At 43.4% G+C, this 14,862-nt stretch overlaps 1 protein-coding gene across 1 annotated transcript in view; it reads right to left on the reverse strand.

The window, feature by feature from the left end:
* Nucleotides 1-14,862, reverse strand: part of COL21A1 (collagen type XXI alpha 1 chain) — a 178,127-nt gene that overhangs the window by 13,522 nt on the left and 149,743 nt on the right. Inside the window, exons 20-24 of the mRNA XM_061622997.1 lie at nt 8,719-8,772; nt 7,009-7,062; nt 4,968-5,039; nt 3,994-4,029; nt 2,269-2,313 (exon numbers count right to left, since the gene is read on the reverse strand). Coding sequence (XP_061478981.1) covers nt 2,269-2,313; nt 3,994-4,029; nt 4,968-5,039; nt 7,009-7,062; nt 8,719-8,772 — 261 coding nt within the window. The remainder of the gene's footprint in view (nt 1-2,268; nt 2,314-3,993; nt 4,030-4,967; nt 5,040-7,008; nt 7,063-8,718; nt 8,773-14,862) is intronic.

Below are 14,862 nucleotides of genomic sequence, written 5' to 3' on the forward strand. Positions count from 1 at the left end.
AAAGCCTGACTAATTATATGCAAAAAACCAAGGTATTATACAGCCACAAGAGTGGCTGTATACTATAGCCAGCGTGGATTTTTCACACTGTTAAATTGAAAATACCCCCCATGCCATTCTGATGTTTCCCATAAGCTCATTTCAAAACAAAACCTTACAAAACTTATAGTCCAGAAGTCAGAAACACTTGCTTAACAACCCTCTCAATTTTCATGGCAATACACAAAACAGGAAGAATTGAGAATTCAAAGTCTAAAAAGAGAGAAAAAAAACCCCAGAGCCCTTTTGGACTTTTTTCTCTCAGAGTTCTCATAATCTGTTGAAATTCATTAAAAGTCAGCCATGTTCACAGAGTACCTGTACTCCTGTTACTGACGTTGCCCCATACTCTGACCTTCATCTTCTGCAGTTTAAAAGTTTAAAAAATGCATGGCTGATTTTTAATTAATTTAAGAAATTTTGGCTGGAACCCTATGATAGTGTCGGGCATGCTCAGTAAGAACCAACTGTCAGTGTTCTAAAAGCCAGACTTACAGCGGCTTGGCTTGGCTAATCAGGGGGCCACACCCACACCTGACCTTTATTTTACTTGAGACATCCGGGGAAGTGTAATTTGTGAAGGGTGCTGAGAGGAGATTCCTATTCCACTGACAGAGCTTCAGTGGCAAGAGTGGTTTAACAGTAAGCCACTCTGACTGAAGGTCTGTGAGGGGAACAGAGCATCTCCAAACAATTCTCAGCCCCCTTCACTAGCTACATTTCCTAGGATTCTTTGAGAGAAGCCATGACTGTCCAAAGTGAAATAAAGGCTTGGTGTGGATGTGGCCAGGGACAGCTTTGCTTTATATTTGGGTGGGAGGCTACATGTGCCTGCTGTAGAATAAAAAGGTGGGGAAAATGCTGAAAAGCAATGATACTGTTCACAATGTTTTCCTTCTGGAAAGGAAAGGGGCTTCCCCTCTGCCCAGTGCCCACCACCCAATCTCCTTCCCTCACCCTCCTCCTACCCTCCCTGCCCCTCTCCCAGGTCAGTGTTGGACTATGACCTGGGAGACCAGGGTTTGAATCCCCACACAGCTATGAAGCTCACTGGGCGACCTTGGGCCAGTCATTACCTCTTAGCCTCAAAGGAAGGCAATGGTAAAAACAACACTGAATACCTATCACCACGAAAACCCTATTCATAGGGTCACCATAAGTTGGGGTCGACTTGAAGGCAGTCCATTTCCATTTTCAAAAATAATTGCACAGAAATAAATCCCACTGAACTCAAAAAGTATGTAACTGGTCAAACTCACCCTCCCTTCTCCTCCCTCCTATCCCCTCCCATTTGCCACTTTCCACCCCTCCCCCTCCAATCCTCTCCTTCCCCCTCCTCCTCTCCATTGCCAGTTTTATCTATCTTAAGCATGATTGCATGGGAGTAAATACCATTGAACTCAATAAACATGCAAATGATCAAACCTGCCCTCCCCTGCCCCTTCCTTTGCCCCCCCCTCCAATCTCCTCCTCCTCTCTCCCCCTCCCCTCTCCCCTCCCTTTCCTCTCCCCTCCCCCTGCTCATCCCCCATGGTCAGTTTTACCTATCATAACCATGATTACATAGAAGTAAATCCCATTGAACTCAATAAGCGTGCAAATGATTAGACCTGGCTTTCCCCTCCTTCCCCTCTCCTCTCCCTTCCTCCTTCCCTCCCCTCTTCCTTCTTCCTCCTTCTCTGCCCACTCCAGCCATCCCTCCCTCCCCCCCCCCGGTCAGTTTTACCTATCCTAAGCATGATTGCATGGGATTAAATCCCACTGAACTCAATAAACATGCGAATGATCAAACCTGCCCTTTTCTTCCCCTCCCCCTCCTGCCTGCTCCCCTCCTACCCCTCCCCTCCCCATCCCGTGGTCAGTTTCACCTATCCTAAGCATGATTGCAGGGGAGTAAATCCCACTGAACTCAATAAGCATGCAAATGATCAATCCATTCTCAGCAAGCTTGCACAGGATCCCATTTCTTACCTCCCGGATTAAAAAGCAGAGAAATACACTAATAGGCAAAAAAACCTTGCGGTTTAAGAACGTACCTATACCCCACAGATATTTCTATCAAACTTTTAAAAGCAGGGAAATTGGGCAGCTATAGTGAATGTACCAGGGGAGCAGGACACCTGACCTCCTCTCTGAGATATTGTACTGAGATATTGTACTGCCCTACAAAGTTGTCCTCTGAAAAAGGAATGCGGGCTCATTTTTTATTTTTAAATCCATTTGGTTTACCTTGTGGCCTGGAGTACCCGGTCTGCCACTTTCTCCCTTCTGGCCCTTTAAAAAAGAACCAGAATCTATTACATAATGAACATTTAATTATTTGTTTTATTTATTTATTAAATTTCTATCCTGCCCTTCCTCTCAAAAGACCCCCAGAAGTATGCATACTTTATTAAAGGCATTTATAACCCCACTTTTCCAGTATTTAATAGTAGCTGTTAACTTTGATTAATTTCTGTTTTAGGATGCAGTCAAGACCCTAGCTGGATTATTCAAGCACTATTGTTCCAACAATTAAAAAAAAACACTTTTTAAAAAAAGTTACAATCATCAGATATTTATTCATTTTCAGATTGAAATTGTTAATCTAAATTTTAACTATCTTTTAGACCAGGCTTTGGACAACATATATACAAGTTTATTAAAGCACTATGCCTGCACCATGATGCTTATCAAGGCTGACAGAAAAAGCTTCAATGTGCTGGGTGTGGTCTGTGGCAGAAGTAGCCTACATGGTGCCCTCCAGATGTTGCTGAACTACAACTCCCTGATCATTGGCCAAGTTAGCTGAAGGGAGTTGGAGTTTGATGGCATCTAAAGAGCACCACAGTAGCTACCCTTTGGTCTGTGGGCTACACCATGCTCTGATGTATTCTGTTAAAACTAATAGAGCAATCCAACTCAGGGGAAGCCGGCATAAGAGGTGCCGGTGCAAGAGAAGTTGGCATACAATTCCACCACATCCAATTGCAGTTCAGGAACCCCTGGGTTGGCTGGATGCTGGCTCAACTGGGAGCTGCGCACAAGGACCACAAAGTAAAAGCATGCTCTCCCAAATACCCCTACTGGGGAGTAAGCCCTCTCCACTGACTTCTGTTGTATTTATTTTCTTAGACCGTTATTTCCGGCGTTGACTTTTGCCTGAATTGGGACCTGAAGGAGCACTCTGAACATGAGTTGGATGTGGCTTAAGTTCCTTCCTCTGACATACCCCAACATTCCCCTTTTTCAGCACTTACACCGGCATAGTATAGCTGAGCTGGGACCCAGCCAACTCAGCTGGAGATCTCCTGCATTCAACTCCCCTCAGCCCAGTATAAATGTGAGTTGGATTGTGCTCTAATTATGTCCATTTTAAAATATTAATGACATGTAGCCCTAATGACATGAAAGCCCTATACAGCTTGGGACCAGATACCTGAAAGACCATCTTATCCCTTATATACCCAGTTGATCACTGCGCTCTGCAGGTGAGGGCCTCCTGCAGATCCCATCTTATCAGGAGGTCCATTCTGCAAACATAGGAAACGGTCCTTTAGTGTGGTGGCACCTACCCTGTGGAATTCCCTCCCCTTAAACATTAGACAGGCACCATCTCTTTTCAGCACCTATTGAAGACCTTCCTCTTTCAACAAGTCTTTTAAGTTGAGACCTTATCCCAGTCTGCGTCTGTGTTGGAATTGATTCTTTATATGTTCTTAAACCTTCTTTTTTAAATAATAGATTTTTTAAACCTTTTTTAAAAATATGTTTTTAAAGATGTTTTGTTTTAACATATTTTAAAGTCTGTTTTTACGATGTTTTAAAGTGTTTTTAGTGCTTTTGTTTGCCGCCCTGGGCTCCTACTGGGAGGAAGGGCGGGATGTAAATCAAATAATAAACAAACAAACAAATAAATAAATGTAGAGTGAACAGCTATTCCTAGTTATTATATGTATTAAAAAGTCAATATACCTGGATGCCTTTTTCCCCTGGATTTCCTTTATCTCCCTGAAAATAACAGGAAAAAACAACTTTCCATTAAAATATAATTCACTATGATTATGCATATAGGTGAAATGGTTAAACAAGTACACTAGAATCATAAAAATGAAACCATGTAAGAACAAAGTGTGATGTTAAAAGATAGTTGCAAATATTATTTTATTCTGACATTCAGACAAGTTCCTGCCCTATTTCCATAATGGCCATTAGAAGTCCCACTAATGCAAAATGTCAGAGGCAGGACAACATTAATGCAGAAACTCAGGCAGTAATTTCTCCTCTGTCCTTCTCTTTATTATCACATAATGTCCAATTGTCTCACTCTTTTGTTCTCCTAATCACCAATTTCCATAACTCAAGGTGCTTTTTTTAATCATTAAGTAAAATACAAAATATCAGAAATATGATAAGCACATATATAATTGATACCATTGAGGAGAAAGCATAAGGCTTTATTTTTTCCAGAAAGTTATCATTTCAAAATATGACATTTAATTTTACTAGTTTGTTATATAATCAATGAAAATAAGTTAGAAAACTTTTTAATTTAATTTTCTGTGGTCTCTAAATTATAATTTCTTTGGCACAGAAAAACTTGAATTAGATCAGCTGTGGAACTCAATGCACTGACTTATGTTTCAAAGCCTTTGTTTGTATTCTGTATACAGTATACTGTTCTTGACTCTTGTATCTTCTTCTGAAAGAGGTGATATCAGAGATTAACAGCAATATTTAGGACTGTGTCTATTTTTCATTAGGGACGGTTAGTAGAGCAAGCATGGGAACTGGAATCGTATCAGAAATTGTGATCCTGACTGGATGGTATGTAGTTCTAATGGCTAAAGATAATTACCAGTCATTGCTCTTAGGAGAGTGATCGTAAAACACTAATCACTTAGCATTCATTACATATATCACACAGTTTTAAACAGCAGCAGACATACCTTCAAACCCTGTGTGCCAGGCATTCCGGGATAGCCTGGTTCACCTGAAGCACCTGGTCTCCCTTGTTCTCCCTGAATAATACAACAGCGACATAAATCTGAGATTACATAATGTATGATTAAAGTATGCATTTTTATCCTAAATGTAGCAAGCCTGATGAAAAGTAGCCAACATTTTTCTTTGCTCTAAGGCGGAAACCTTTTCTTGTGCCACTAAAAATATTCATCTAAATTTTGAAGGATGTTGAACTGTTTCAGCACAAGACCTATGAGCAGCTCAACTCCCTGGTGAGCAAAGGAAGGGTTAAGCACCTCCTTGCCTTCTGATTCTCCTCTAACTCTTCTATATAACTCTATATAACTTTCCCACCTCCATGTTTGTTTCTGGGCTAGATTCAAAGTGCTGGTTTTGACCTATAAAGCCTTACACGGCATGGGACCGCAATACCTGGTGGACCGCCTCTCCCAATATGAACCTACCCGGACACTGCGCTCAACATCTAAGGCCCTCCTCCGAGTGCCATCCCATCAAGAAGCTCGGAGGGTGGTGACTAGAACCAGGGCCTTTTCTGTGGTGGCCCCCGAACTGTGGAACAGCCTCCCCGATGAGGTGCGCCTGGCGCCGACGCTACTATCTTTTCGGCGCCAGGTGAAAACCTTTTTATACTCCCAGGCATTTTAAAGTGTGTTTTAATAGCATTTTCATCATTATTTGTATTTTGGATGTTGTTTGGTTCTTTTATTGTTTGTTTGTTTTGTTTTCTTGATTTATTGTATTTATTGTATTTATACATTGCTTTTTTATCTTTTTGTACACCGCCCAGAGAGCCTTCGGGCTTAGGGCGGTATATAAATTAAATTAAATTAATTAAATAAATAAATAAATTAGTGCTATCTCAGCAAACACTGGTTTGGAAATCTACATTTGCTGAGATAAACTGTGGGGCCTCCCAATACTACACTGAGGGTTGTATCCAATGCAGGGCTAAGTCACGGTCCCATCAGTGCAAGGATTTCTGCTTGTGCAACAGAACTTTCCTCCTCTACTCCCCCTCTGTGCCCCCTAAATCTATTCTAGAGATTCCATGAACCCTCCAGAGCAGGTTTATTTAGGGATGGTGAAAGTCCTATTGTGCAAGTGGAAATCCTTGCACTGACAGGATGCATTAGCTGAATACCATCCATGCTGGTCTTTAAAAAAAGTTTTTAACACATCCATATTAAATGACTGAACAAGTGTTTACATCTGTCAGAACACAGACTGGTTCACACATAATGCTAGCCCAAACCATGTCTTAATGTGAATGAGTAACCAAGTGGGTTCCCAGAGAAAAGATCACAGCTGCTTTGTTCCTCTTCTGGTGCTACTGCTGCCACACTGCTGTGAGTTAAGCCATGGTTTGGCTTAGTATTTCACCTGAACCCAGGCTTGTGGTTTGTCTCACTCCAAACAAACCACAAGCTATAGCCAAGGTTTTTTCTATAGATTACTGCTCATGGTTTGTCTGGGGCGTATAAACTACGAGCCTGAGTTCAGAAGTAATGCTAAGCCAAACCGTGGCTTAGCTCACAGCAGCATGACAGCAGCAGGACTGGAGATGGAGCAAAATGGCCATGATCTTCTCTCCAGCAACCCACATACTTGCCTGTTCATGCTAAGCCATGGTTTGGCTTAGCATTACATCTAAACTGGGCCAGTGTTAGAAACCATGGTTTCTGGCTTTGAGAGCAAGCTACATCAAGCCTTGGGTTCCTGCATTTTCCCCTCCTCCTCTTTCACGCCTAGAAAGATAAGCCATGGGTCACAAGCATAGTGTATCCCATAGATCAATTTCTTAACTACCACACGAAAGTTCATTGATCAACTAACCCAAGCAGGCTTATACTGCATTTTGGAATGGGGAGCTTAATTTTTCTAACAGCTGCTAATTTAGTTTCAGTAAGGGGCAAAATATTATTGATGCACTGGCCACAAAGCAGTCATCAATGCACTCTGGTGCCTTGATGACATCATTACAAATGGAAACTTAGCCAAATTTACCTTGATACCTGCTATTCCTGGTTTCCCTTGTACTCCTTGTTCACCCTTACTGCCCTGTGGATATAACAGTTTAACAGGTTGATGAAGCAATCCTTGAGGTCACTTAGGAAGAGAACAACCTATATAAATAGATAACTTCCTACCACACAAACAAAATCTGTCAAACTGGCTGGGACTAGGCAGAAATTTGAGATTTTTGAATTCTGAATTATAAGAATTTCTACTTGACCCACATATAAGTCTGAATAGCAACATAATTCACTTTATTATAGTTATGGAGCTAGCCCTTCTCAAAATCCCCAACTGCATCAAATGCGGTACAATGTTGAACACTGAATGGGAGAAGAGTGAATTGTGACTGCGAGTGTTGGAGATGGAATAGTGTGAGCAAATGAAGAATGAATAGCCATAATCAGCATGTAACTTTAGCTCCCTTCATGCATTAGTTACATGAAGGGGATCCATACACTGCAAGGGGAAGCAGGCCCACACCAGCGCCTTAAAGTCATCCTGTCTCTCTATCTAGTTTCATCGGAGCTTCAAGCTCGCAAAGGGGAAACAGGCAGTATCAAGTCAAAATAAGAGGGCTAAACAGTAAATAGAATTACTTTGTTGTAATTCTGGGAATTTCTCTCTTGTGTTTGTTATTTATGATCTGTGGACTTGCCTTTTCCAAAATAAACAAAAATAATTAGAAAAGGAGAAGGAGGAAAAAAGAGGGAGCAGAGAAAAACAGGACCTTGACCAGCTTCAAAGGAGCTGTAGTGGCTGAAACATTCTCTTCCTAAGTTGTTTTCTCAGAAGGGAGCTAGACCCAATTGAAGCCTTATATAGGCTGACAAAACCTGGAGTGAGGTAGGCTGTGCCTCCGTGGAGCAACTAGCTGCCTTGTTTTGCAGCCCTTGACACCTGGGGAGGCAAAGGTACTACAGGAGACTCTTCCTTTGAGCCAGAGGATGACGGCTGGGCTGTGTCTTCTGGTCAGAAGGGCCCTCCTCTTCAAAGGTACTGAAGGTTCTCTCTCCCCCCCTCAAAAAAAAATAAGCAACCTAAACCTTGTCCTCATCAGAATCTTTCACTGTGCACTGCATGATCCCTGCATCATCATGGTTCACTGCTAGTAGTGTTCGGCAGGATGGGTTGCTTACCTTGCTTCTCAATGTTGAGCACTGCTGCCAATTATCAAGAAGGAAAGAAAGAGGAGCGAGGTGGCGGGGAGCTCAGCGTGATGCAGGCACAGTGGTGGAGCCCATCTGATGCTCCTGATGCTGTGTCCACACTGCACCAAGTTCACCCCTCCTTGCTCTTTGCCTTCTCAGTAACTGGCAGCAAAGCTCAGTGCTGGGTAGCCAAGTGAGCAATGAGAAGTCTGAGCTGGGGAAGCCTACACACAGAGACATCACCGGAGCTGGAACTCTGGTCATGCAGGCTCCCCTGTATAGACTGTGTAGGCCGCTCAGCTCAGATGTGCACCATGAATACGTGGCCATCAGGAGGCAGCACTGCGGAGCCATGCAACTTCAGGGTGGATTAGAGGTGTGGTCTTACAGCCCCCTTTCAATGCATGGAGCCCTTCAAGAAACTAATGTGAATACATTGCAGCATACACAGGTTCTTACATGGTTTAATTCTCGCTTGCTATCTTAAAATTGGGGTCTACAGAAGTTAAAATTACAAGGCTTTCAGACAGCCTCAGGACATACAACATACCTTTGGCCCAGGTCCTCCAGGTAAACCTGATGATCCCTCAGGTCCAGGAAGACCCTGAGAAACGGAAATCAAAGTAACGTGTACGTAATAAAAAAAAAACCCTGTCCAGTCAAATATTAATAGATATGTATCTGTGACTAATAAGAAAACAAACTGTAAAGCCTTGATCTTAAAATCACAGGAAAGAATGGCTGAATGAATTGTGCATGGAGATGTCCACTAAATTTCCACCTCAATTCCCTGCCAGGCTTTTATAAAACACAACCTCCAAGGATGGAGATTTTGACCCTTGTGATGCGTCCTTCCCTGGCTCTCCCTGTCAGGTTCCTACCTGCTCGTGGTTACTGCCTGTCTCTAGGCACCACCAGGGACTCCACCAGTCCAGACCGCTCTCTCTTATGATTTCTCTCCCCGCTCAAGCACAGATCTCAACAGATCCCCCTGCTAGGCAACCACCAGTAACGTCCCAATACTAGTATTCCCAGAGACTCTGAATACTGGTATTGTTATTCTCTTCACCGCTGCCACCATTTGTTGCAGTTCCCCTTCAGCCTTGTTCATTACCTTACCCTCCCTTCTAGTCTGTGAAACCCCAGCCAAGGATCAGGCCTTTGGTAAACCAAATTAAGTATTTATTACAGATAACAAAGCTAACAAGATTAACAAGATTTCTTCTTAAGGCACATAAGCATATGGTTTTACTCAATACTAATCCGAACTCCACCTCCCTCCTTCTTCACACTCTCCTGGCAAACAACTCTCTCAAACCCCACCAAGCAATCCACTCTTGCTCTTCTCCCCCCAGATTCCACAATTCACCACCTCACATTCCCCCAGATTTACCGGTCATCCTTTCATTTATACTGTCAACCATTTTAAACATTCAGCCAATCATCAAGCATTCTATTGCCCATTCACTCCCCCTCCTCTTTCACTACTTACCATGTATACTCTAAACAACCAGCACTTACCATATATACACTAATATATAGGAACATCACATTTCCCCCCCCTTAAACAACGGCAGAGTATTATTCCTGTTCCAGGATTTATACGTCGCGTTAACAAATAAAAGTCTCTATGGGGAAAATGTCTTTCTTTGTTCCTCTGTCTGGTCACGTCACTGCAGTCCCAGCCACTTGCCTGGAAAGTCCATCGGCCAGTACATTGTCCTTGCCTTTGATGAACTGGAAGTCCACTTGATAGTCCTGTAGGGCCCAGGACCACCTCTGCAGCATAGTGTTATGGTTTTTCATAGTCTGCAACCATAACAAGGCCCGATGATCCGTAGTCACTGTGAATCTTCGTCCCCACACATATGGGCGCAACTTGTTCAGTCCCCACACGACCGCTAGGCACTCCTTCTGGACCGACGAATAGTTTTTCTCCCTCGGCGTCAGCTTGCGACTCAGATACGCCACTGGATGTCTGGTGCCTTCTCTCTCCTGTAGCAAGACGACTCCCAGCGCCAGGTCTGACGCATCTGTAGCCACGATGAATGGTTGCTCATAGTCTGGTGCTATTAATATGGGTCCTTGGCACAAGGCTTGCTTCAGCAGATCAAAAGCCTTCTGACATTCATCCGTCCATACCACACGCTCAGAACACTTCTTCTTGGTCAATTCATGTAAGGGGGTTGCTATTTCCCCAAAATTTCTCACAAACTTCCTATAAAAACCAGCCACACCCAGAAATGCCCTTACTTGTTTTTTGGTTAAGGGGATCGGCCACGCTTGTATTGCCTCCACCTTGCTCCATAAGGGGGTGATTTTCCCACTCCCCACCTTATGTCCTAAATAGATTACTTCCTTTAGTCCAAACTGGCATTTCTTAGCTTTTATTGTGAGGCCTGCTTTTCTTAAGGCCTCCAATACTGTTGTCAGGTGTTGGACACGCTCAGGCACCGACTTGCTAAAAATGGCCACGTCATCGATATAGGCCACTGCAAAATCTGACATGCCTCGCAACACAGTATTGATTAGCCTCTGAAATGAACTTGGTGAGTTCCTTAGTCCCATGGGTAAGGTCACAAACTCATATAACCCATCTGGTGTACTGAAGGCAGTTTTGGCTCTGGATTGCTCGTCTAGTTCCATTTGCCAAAATCCTTTACAGAGATCTAGTGTAGAGATAATGGTTGCTGCCCCCAATAACTCTAACATTGCGTCTACCCTAGGCATAGGATACGCATCTGGGACAGTAATTTTATTGATTAGCCGATAATCAATGCAAAACCTTGTCGTTCCATCTTTTTTCGGAACCAGGACAATACTTGAGGCCCAGGGACTGATGGATTCCCTGATCACTCCTAATTCCAGCATATCTTCCACCTCCTTTTTGATCTCATTCAAAACTTTCCCATTCACACGGTACGGAACAGATCTGATTGGGGCATGATCTCCAGTATCAATGGAATGTATAACTATACTGGTTCGGCCAGGTTTGTTGCTAAAGAGATTCCTATAGGTTTTCAAAACTCTCAGAATCTCTTCTTTTACTTCCTCCTCTGACCATTCCACTTGATCTACCCCTCCTTTGTCTTTGCTTTCCTGTACCAAATCTGGAAGTTCAGGCCCACTTCCCTCAGGGAATAAGGTAACTTGCAACACCTTTGCATCCCTGGTATGGTAAGGCTTTAACATATTTACATGAACCACTTTGCTTTTGTTTAATTGGTCTGTGGTGATTACATATGTCACTGTGTCAAGCCTTTCTCTGATGGTATATGGTCCTTCCCAGTTAGCCTGTAATTTGTCATGTTTCCTGGGTATGAACGCCATAACCATATCTCCCACATCATACACACGTTCCCTGGCTGTTCTGTCATACCAGTAACTTTGCTTCTGCTGTGCTTGACTGAGATTCTTTTTCACCACCTCCATCATTTGTTTCACTGGTTCACATTCATCCTTTCTCTCAGCAGGCATCCACAGTCTATATAAAATCCCATTCTCACACACAACTTGATTCCTCAGTTTGTCAGTGAAAGGAATCTGTTGGGCCAGAGCCTGTTCCTTTATTTGATTCAAACTGGTATCGTTATGCAGCTCTTCCCTGAATTGATCTGCTTCTTCCCCAGAGACCACTTGATACAGTTTGTCTTCTTCAGCAGGCCTGCTAGTGGTTGCTATGGTGACCTGAGGCTGGTTAACAGATTCCACCCTGTTTGTTTCAGCCCCCCTTAATATGGCTTCTTTTTCTGTGCCAATTTGCTGTCTGGTCACTACATAGATCTTTCCTTGGGCGCCCATTACATCCCTTCCCAGTATTACTGGTTCTTGTTGCTGGGCATTAATGCCTACTTTATATCGGCCCTCTCGGCCTCTCCAAGTCATTTCCACCAGGGCCACAGGCAAACTTTCTGGTTGACCCCTCACTCCTTGGATAGTCACTGTTTCCTGAGGTAATATTACCTCAGATTTTATTAAATCTGGCCTCAGTAATGTCTGAGCGGCACCAGTATCAAGCAATGGCCAATAATTTGCCCCTTGTACTCTCACTTCCTCTCTCAGACTTGAATCAAGGTCTGTTACTTCTGTCCAGTTTATCTGGCAAAACTGAACCTTTTTCGCTGTTTCTAAAGCCTTGGGCTCTGTTTTCACTGCCCTTGTCTGAGCAGGATTACTAATGGGGTTGGCAACCTCACATTGAAAACGTAGGTGCCCTGGTCTACCACATTTGTAGCATAATTTCTCCTCACTTTTAGGGTACACAGATCCACTCTGGGGTGTCCTGTGCCCTTCAGATTTTAATGGAGGACTCACTCGCTGTGGTACCACATCCCTTCTGCCAGCACTATATGGTCTGGGTTTAAACTCTCTTGATGTTTTCCCCACCCAGCCAGTTCTATTGGAGGTGAAGTGATCCGCCATCTCTGCGGCCTCCTGCACAGATGTAGGGGAACGGTCTTTGACCAGGAGCCTTATTTCTGGTGGTAACTGATGGTATAATTGATCCAGTATCATGAGGCTTTTCACCTCTTCCACTGACTGAGCTTTGGCACTACTCATCCACTTTCCAAATATATCCATCAACTTTGCTCCCAGTTCCACAAAAGACCTCCCTGTCTGTATCTGGCAATTTCTGAAAAGCTTTCTAAAATAATCAGGCCCCAGTCTGAATCTTTTAAACACTGCTTCTTTGAATTCAGCATAGGTGACGGGCTTGTCTGAGGGGAAATATTGGTATACCTCAGCCAATTCCCCTTCAATCAGGTTTGATAAATACTGCATGTATTTATCTTCAGGTAGCCCCCACAACTGAGCTGCTTTTTCAAAGGTGCTGAGGTAAATTTGAGGATCTTGACCAGGCTCATAGACAGCAAAGTCCTTTGGAGTAATTTTTATTTTTGCTCCATCTCTCTCTTTCCTTGTCTCCTCAGAGTGAAATTTCTCTCTATCAAATTTTAACTTTTCTACTTGTAATTCAGCATCCAATGCTCGTTGCTTCTCCCTCTCCTCAAACCCCAATCTCATTCTCTCAATTTCCAACTCCCTCTGTTTTTCCTTCTCTGCACCTTCCATCCTCAATCTCTCAGCTTCCAACTCCCGCTGTTTATCTTTTTCCTCAGCCTCCATCCTCAATCTCTCAACTTCCAACTCTCTCTGCTTGTCTTTTTCCTCAGCCTCCATCCTCAATCTCTCAGCTTCCAACTCTCTCTGTTTTTCCTTCTCTGCACCTTCCATCCTCAACTTCTCTCTCAAGTACTCTATATAAGCGGGATTGCTTAAATATCCTTCTGGGGTCTCTTCTCTGACAGGTTGTTTTTGCTGGGCAGTTGCAAATCCTATAAGTGCTACCCTCAATTCATCTACCCCTTTACCCTCATGAGGTAAATTGAATGTTATGCACTTCTCCACCAGCTCCTCTCTTTTCATTTTTATGTATTCAGCCATGGTGTTTGAGTTCACTCACTCTTTGCCACACACTCTTTGCCAGTCACTCTCACAAGAAATCTTGTTTTGTTATTTCTGTTTGCCACACAACTATTAGGGATTGTCTAGTATTCGTATCTCACTGCTACAGCCAACACCTGTGACGTAGTCTCCTTTGTCACCACGTGTCTTTGGGACTCTCTTTGGTTCGTATCTGGATTCTCTGTTGTTCGTATCCCACCGCTACTGACACCACATGTGATGCGTCCTTCCCTGGCTCTCCCTGTCAGGTTCCTACCTGCTCGTGGTTACTGCCTGTCTCTAGGCACCACCAGGGACTCCACCAGTCCGGACCGCTCTCTCTTATGATTTCTCTCCCCGCTCTAGCACAGATCTCAACAGATCCCCCTGCTAGGCAACCACCAGTAACGTCCCAATACTAGTATTCCCAGAGACTCTGAATACTGGTATTGTTATTCACTTCACCGCTGCCACCATTTGTTACAGTTCCCCTTCAGCCTTGCTCATTACCTTACCCTCCCTTCTGGTCTGTGAAACCCCAGCCAAGGATCAGGCCTTTGGTAAACCAAATTAAGTATTTATTACAGATAACAAAGCTAACAAGATTAACAAGATTTCTTCTTAAGGCACATAAGCATATGGTTTTACTCAATACTAATCCGAACTCCACCTCCCTCCTTCTCCACGCTCTCCTGGCGAACAACTCTCTCAAACCCCACCAAGCAATCCACTCTTTCTCTTCTCCCCCCAGATTCCACAATTCACCACCTCACATTCCCCCAGATTTACCTGTCATCCTTTCATTTATACTGTCAGCCATTTTAAACATTCAGCCAATCATCAAGCATTCTATTGCCCATTCACTCCCCCTCCTCTTTCACTACTTACCATGTATACTCTAAACAACCAGCACTTACCATATATACACTAATATATAGGAACATCACACCCTCCCTAAAGATCTTGATCTATTAATGAACTGCTACAATCAAATCGATTCTCATATTCAAAATTATTTTTATTCACACTTCAATTAAAAACAGGAAGGGTGTACCACAAACCATTTTGAAATCAGTGAAGGTGCAAAACTGCCGAATTGTGGGCCCGCCTCATAAACATACCCTTCCTTGCCCAAATACCCCTCCATTTCCCTTGTTTGACTTAACCAGATTTATCTGCACCAACAGTGACCACAATGAATGCTAAATGGCTTCCCTGCCAACCAAGGTTTGTGATCCCATTTCAGGTT

Source organism: Rhineura floridana, chromosome 4, assembly GCF_030035675.1.
Source record: "Rhineura floridana isolate rRhiFlo1 chromosome 4, rRhiFlo1.hap2, whole genome shotgun sequence".
Taxonomy (NCBI): Eukaryota; Metazoa; Chordata; class Lepidosauria; order Squamata; family Rhineuridae; genus Rhineura; species Rhineura floridana.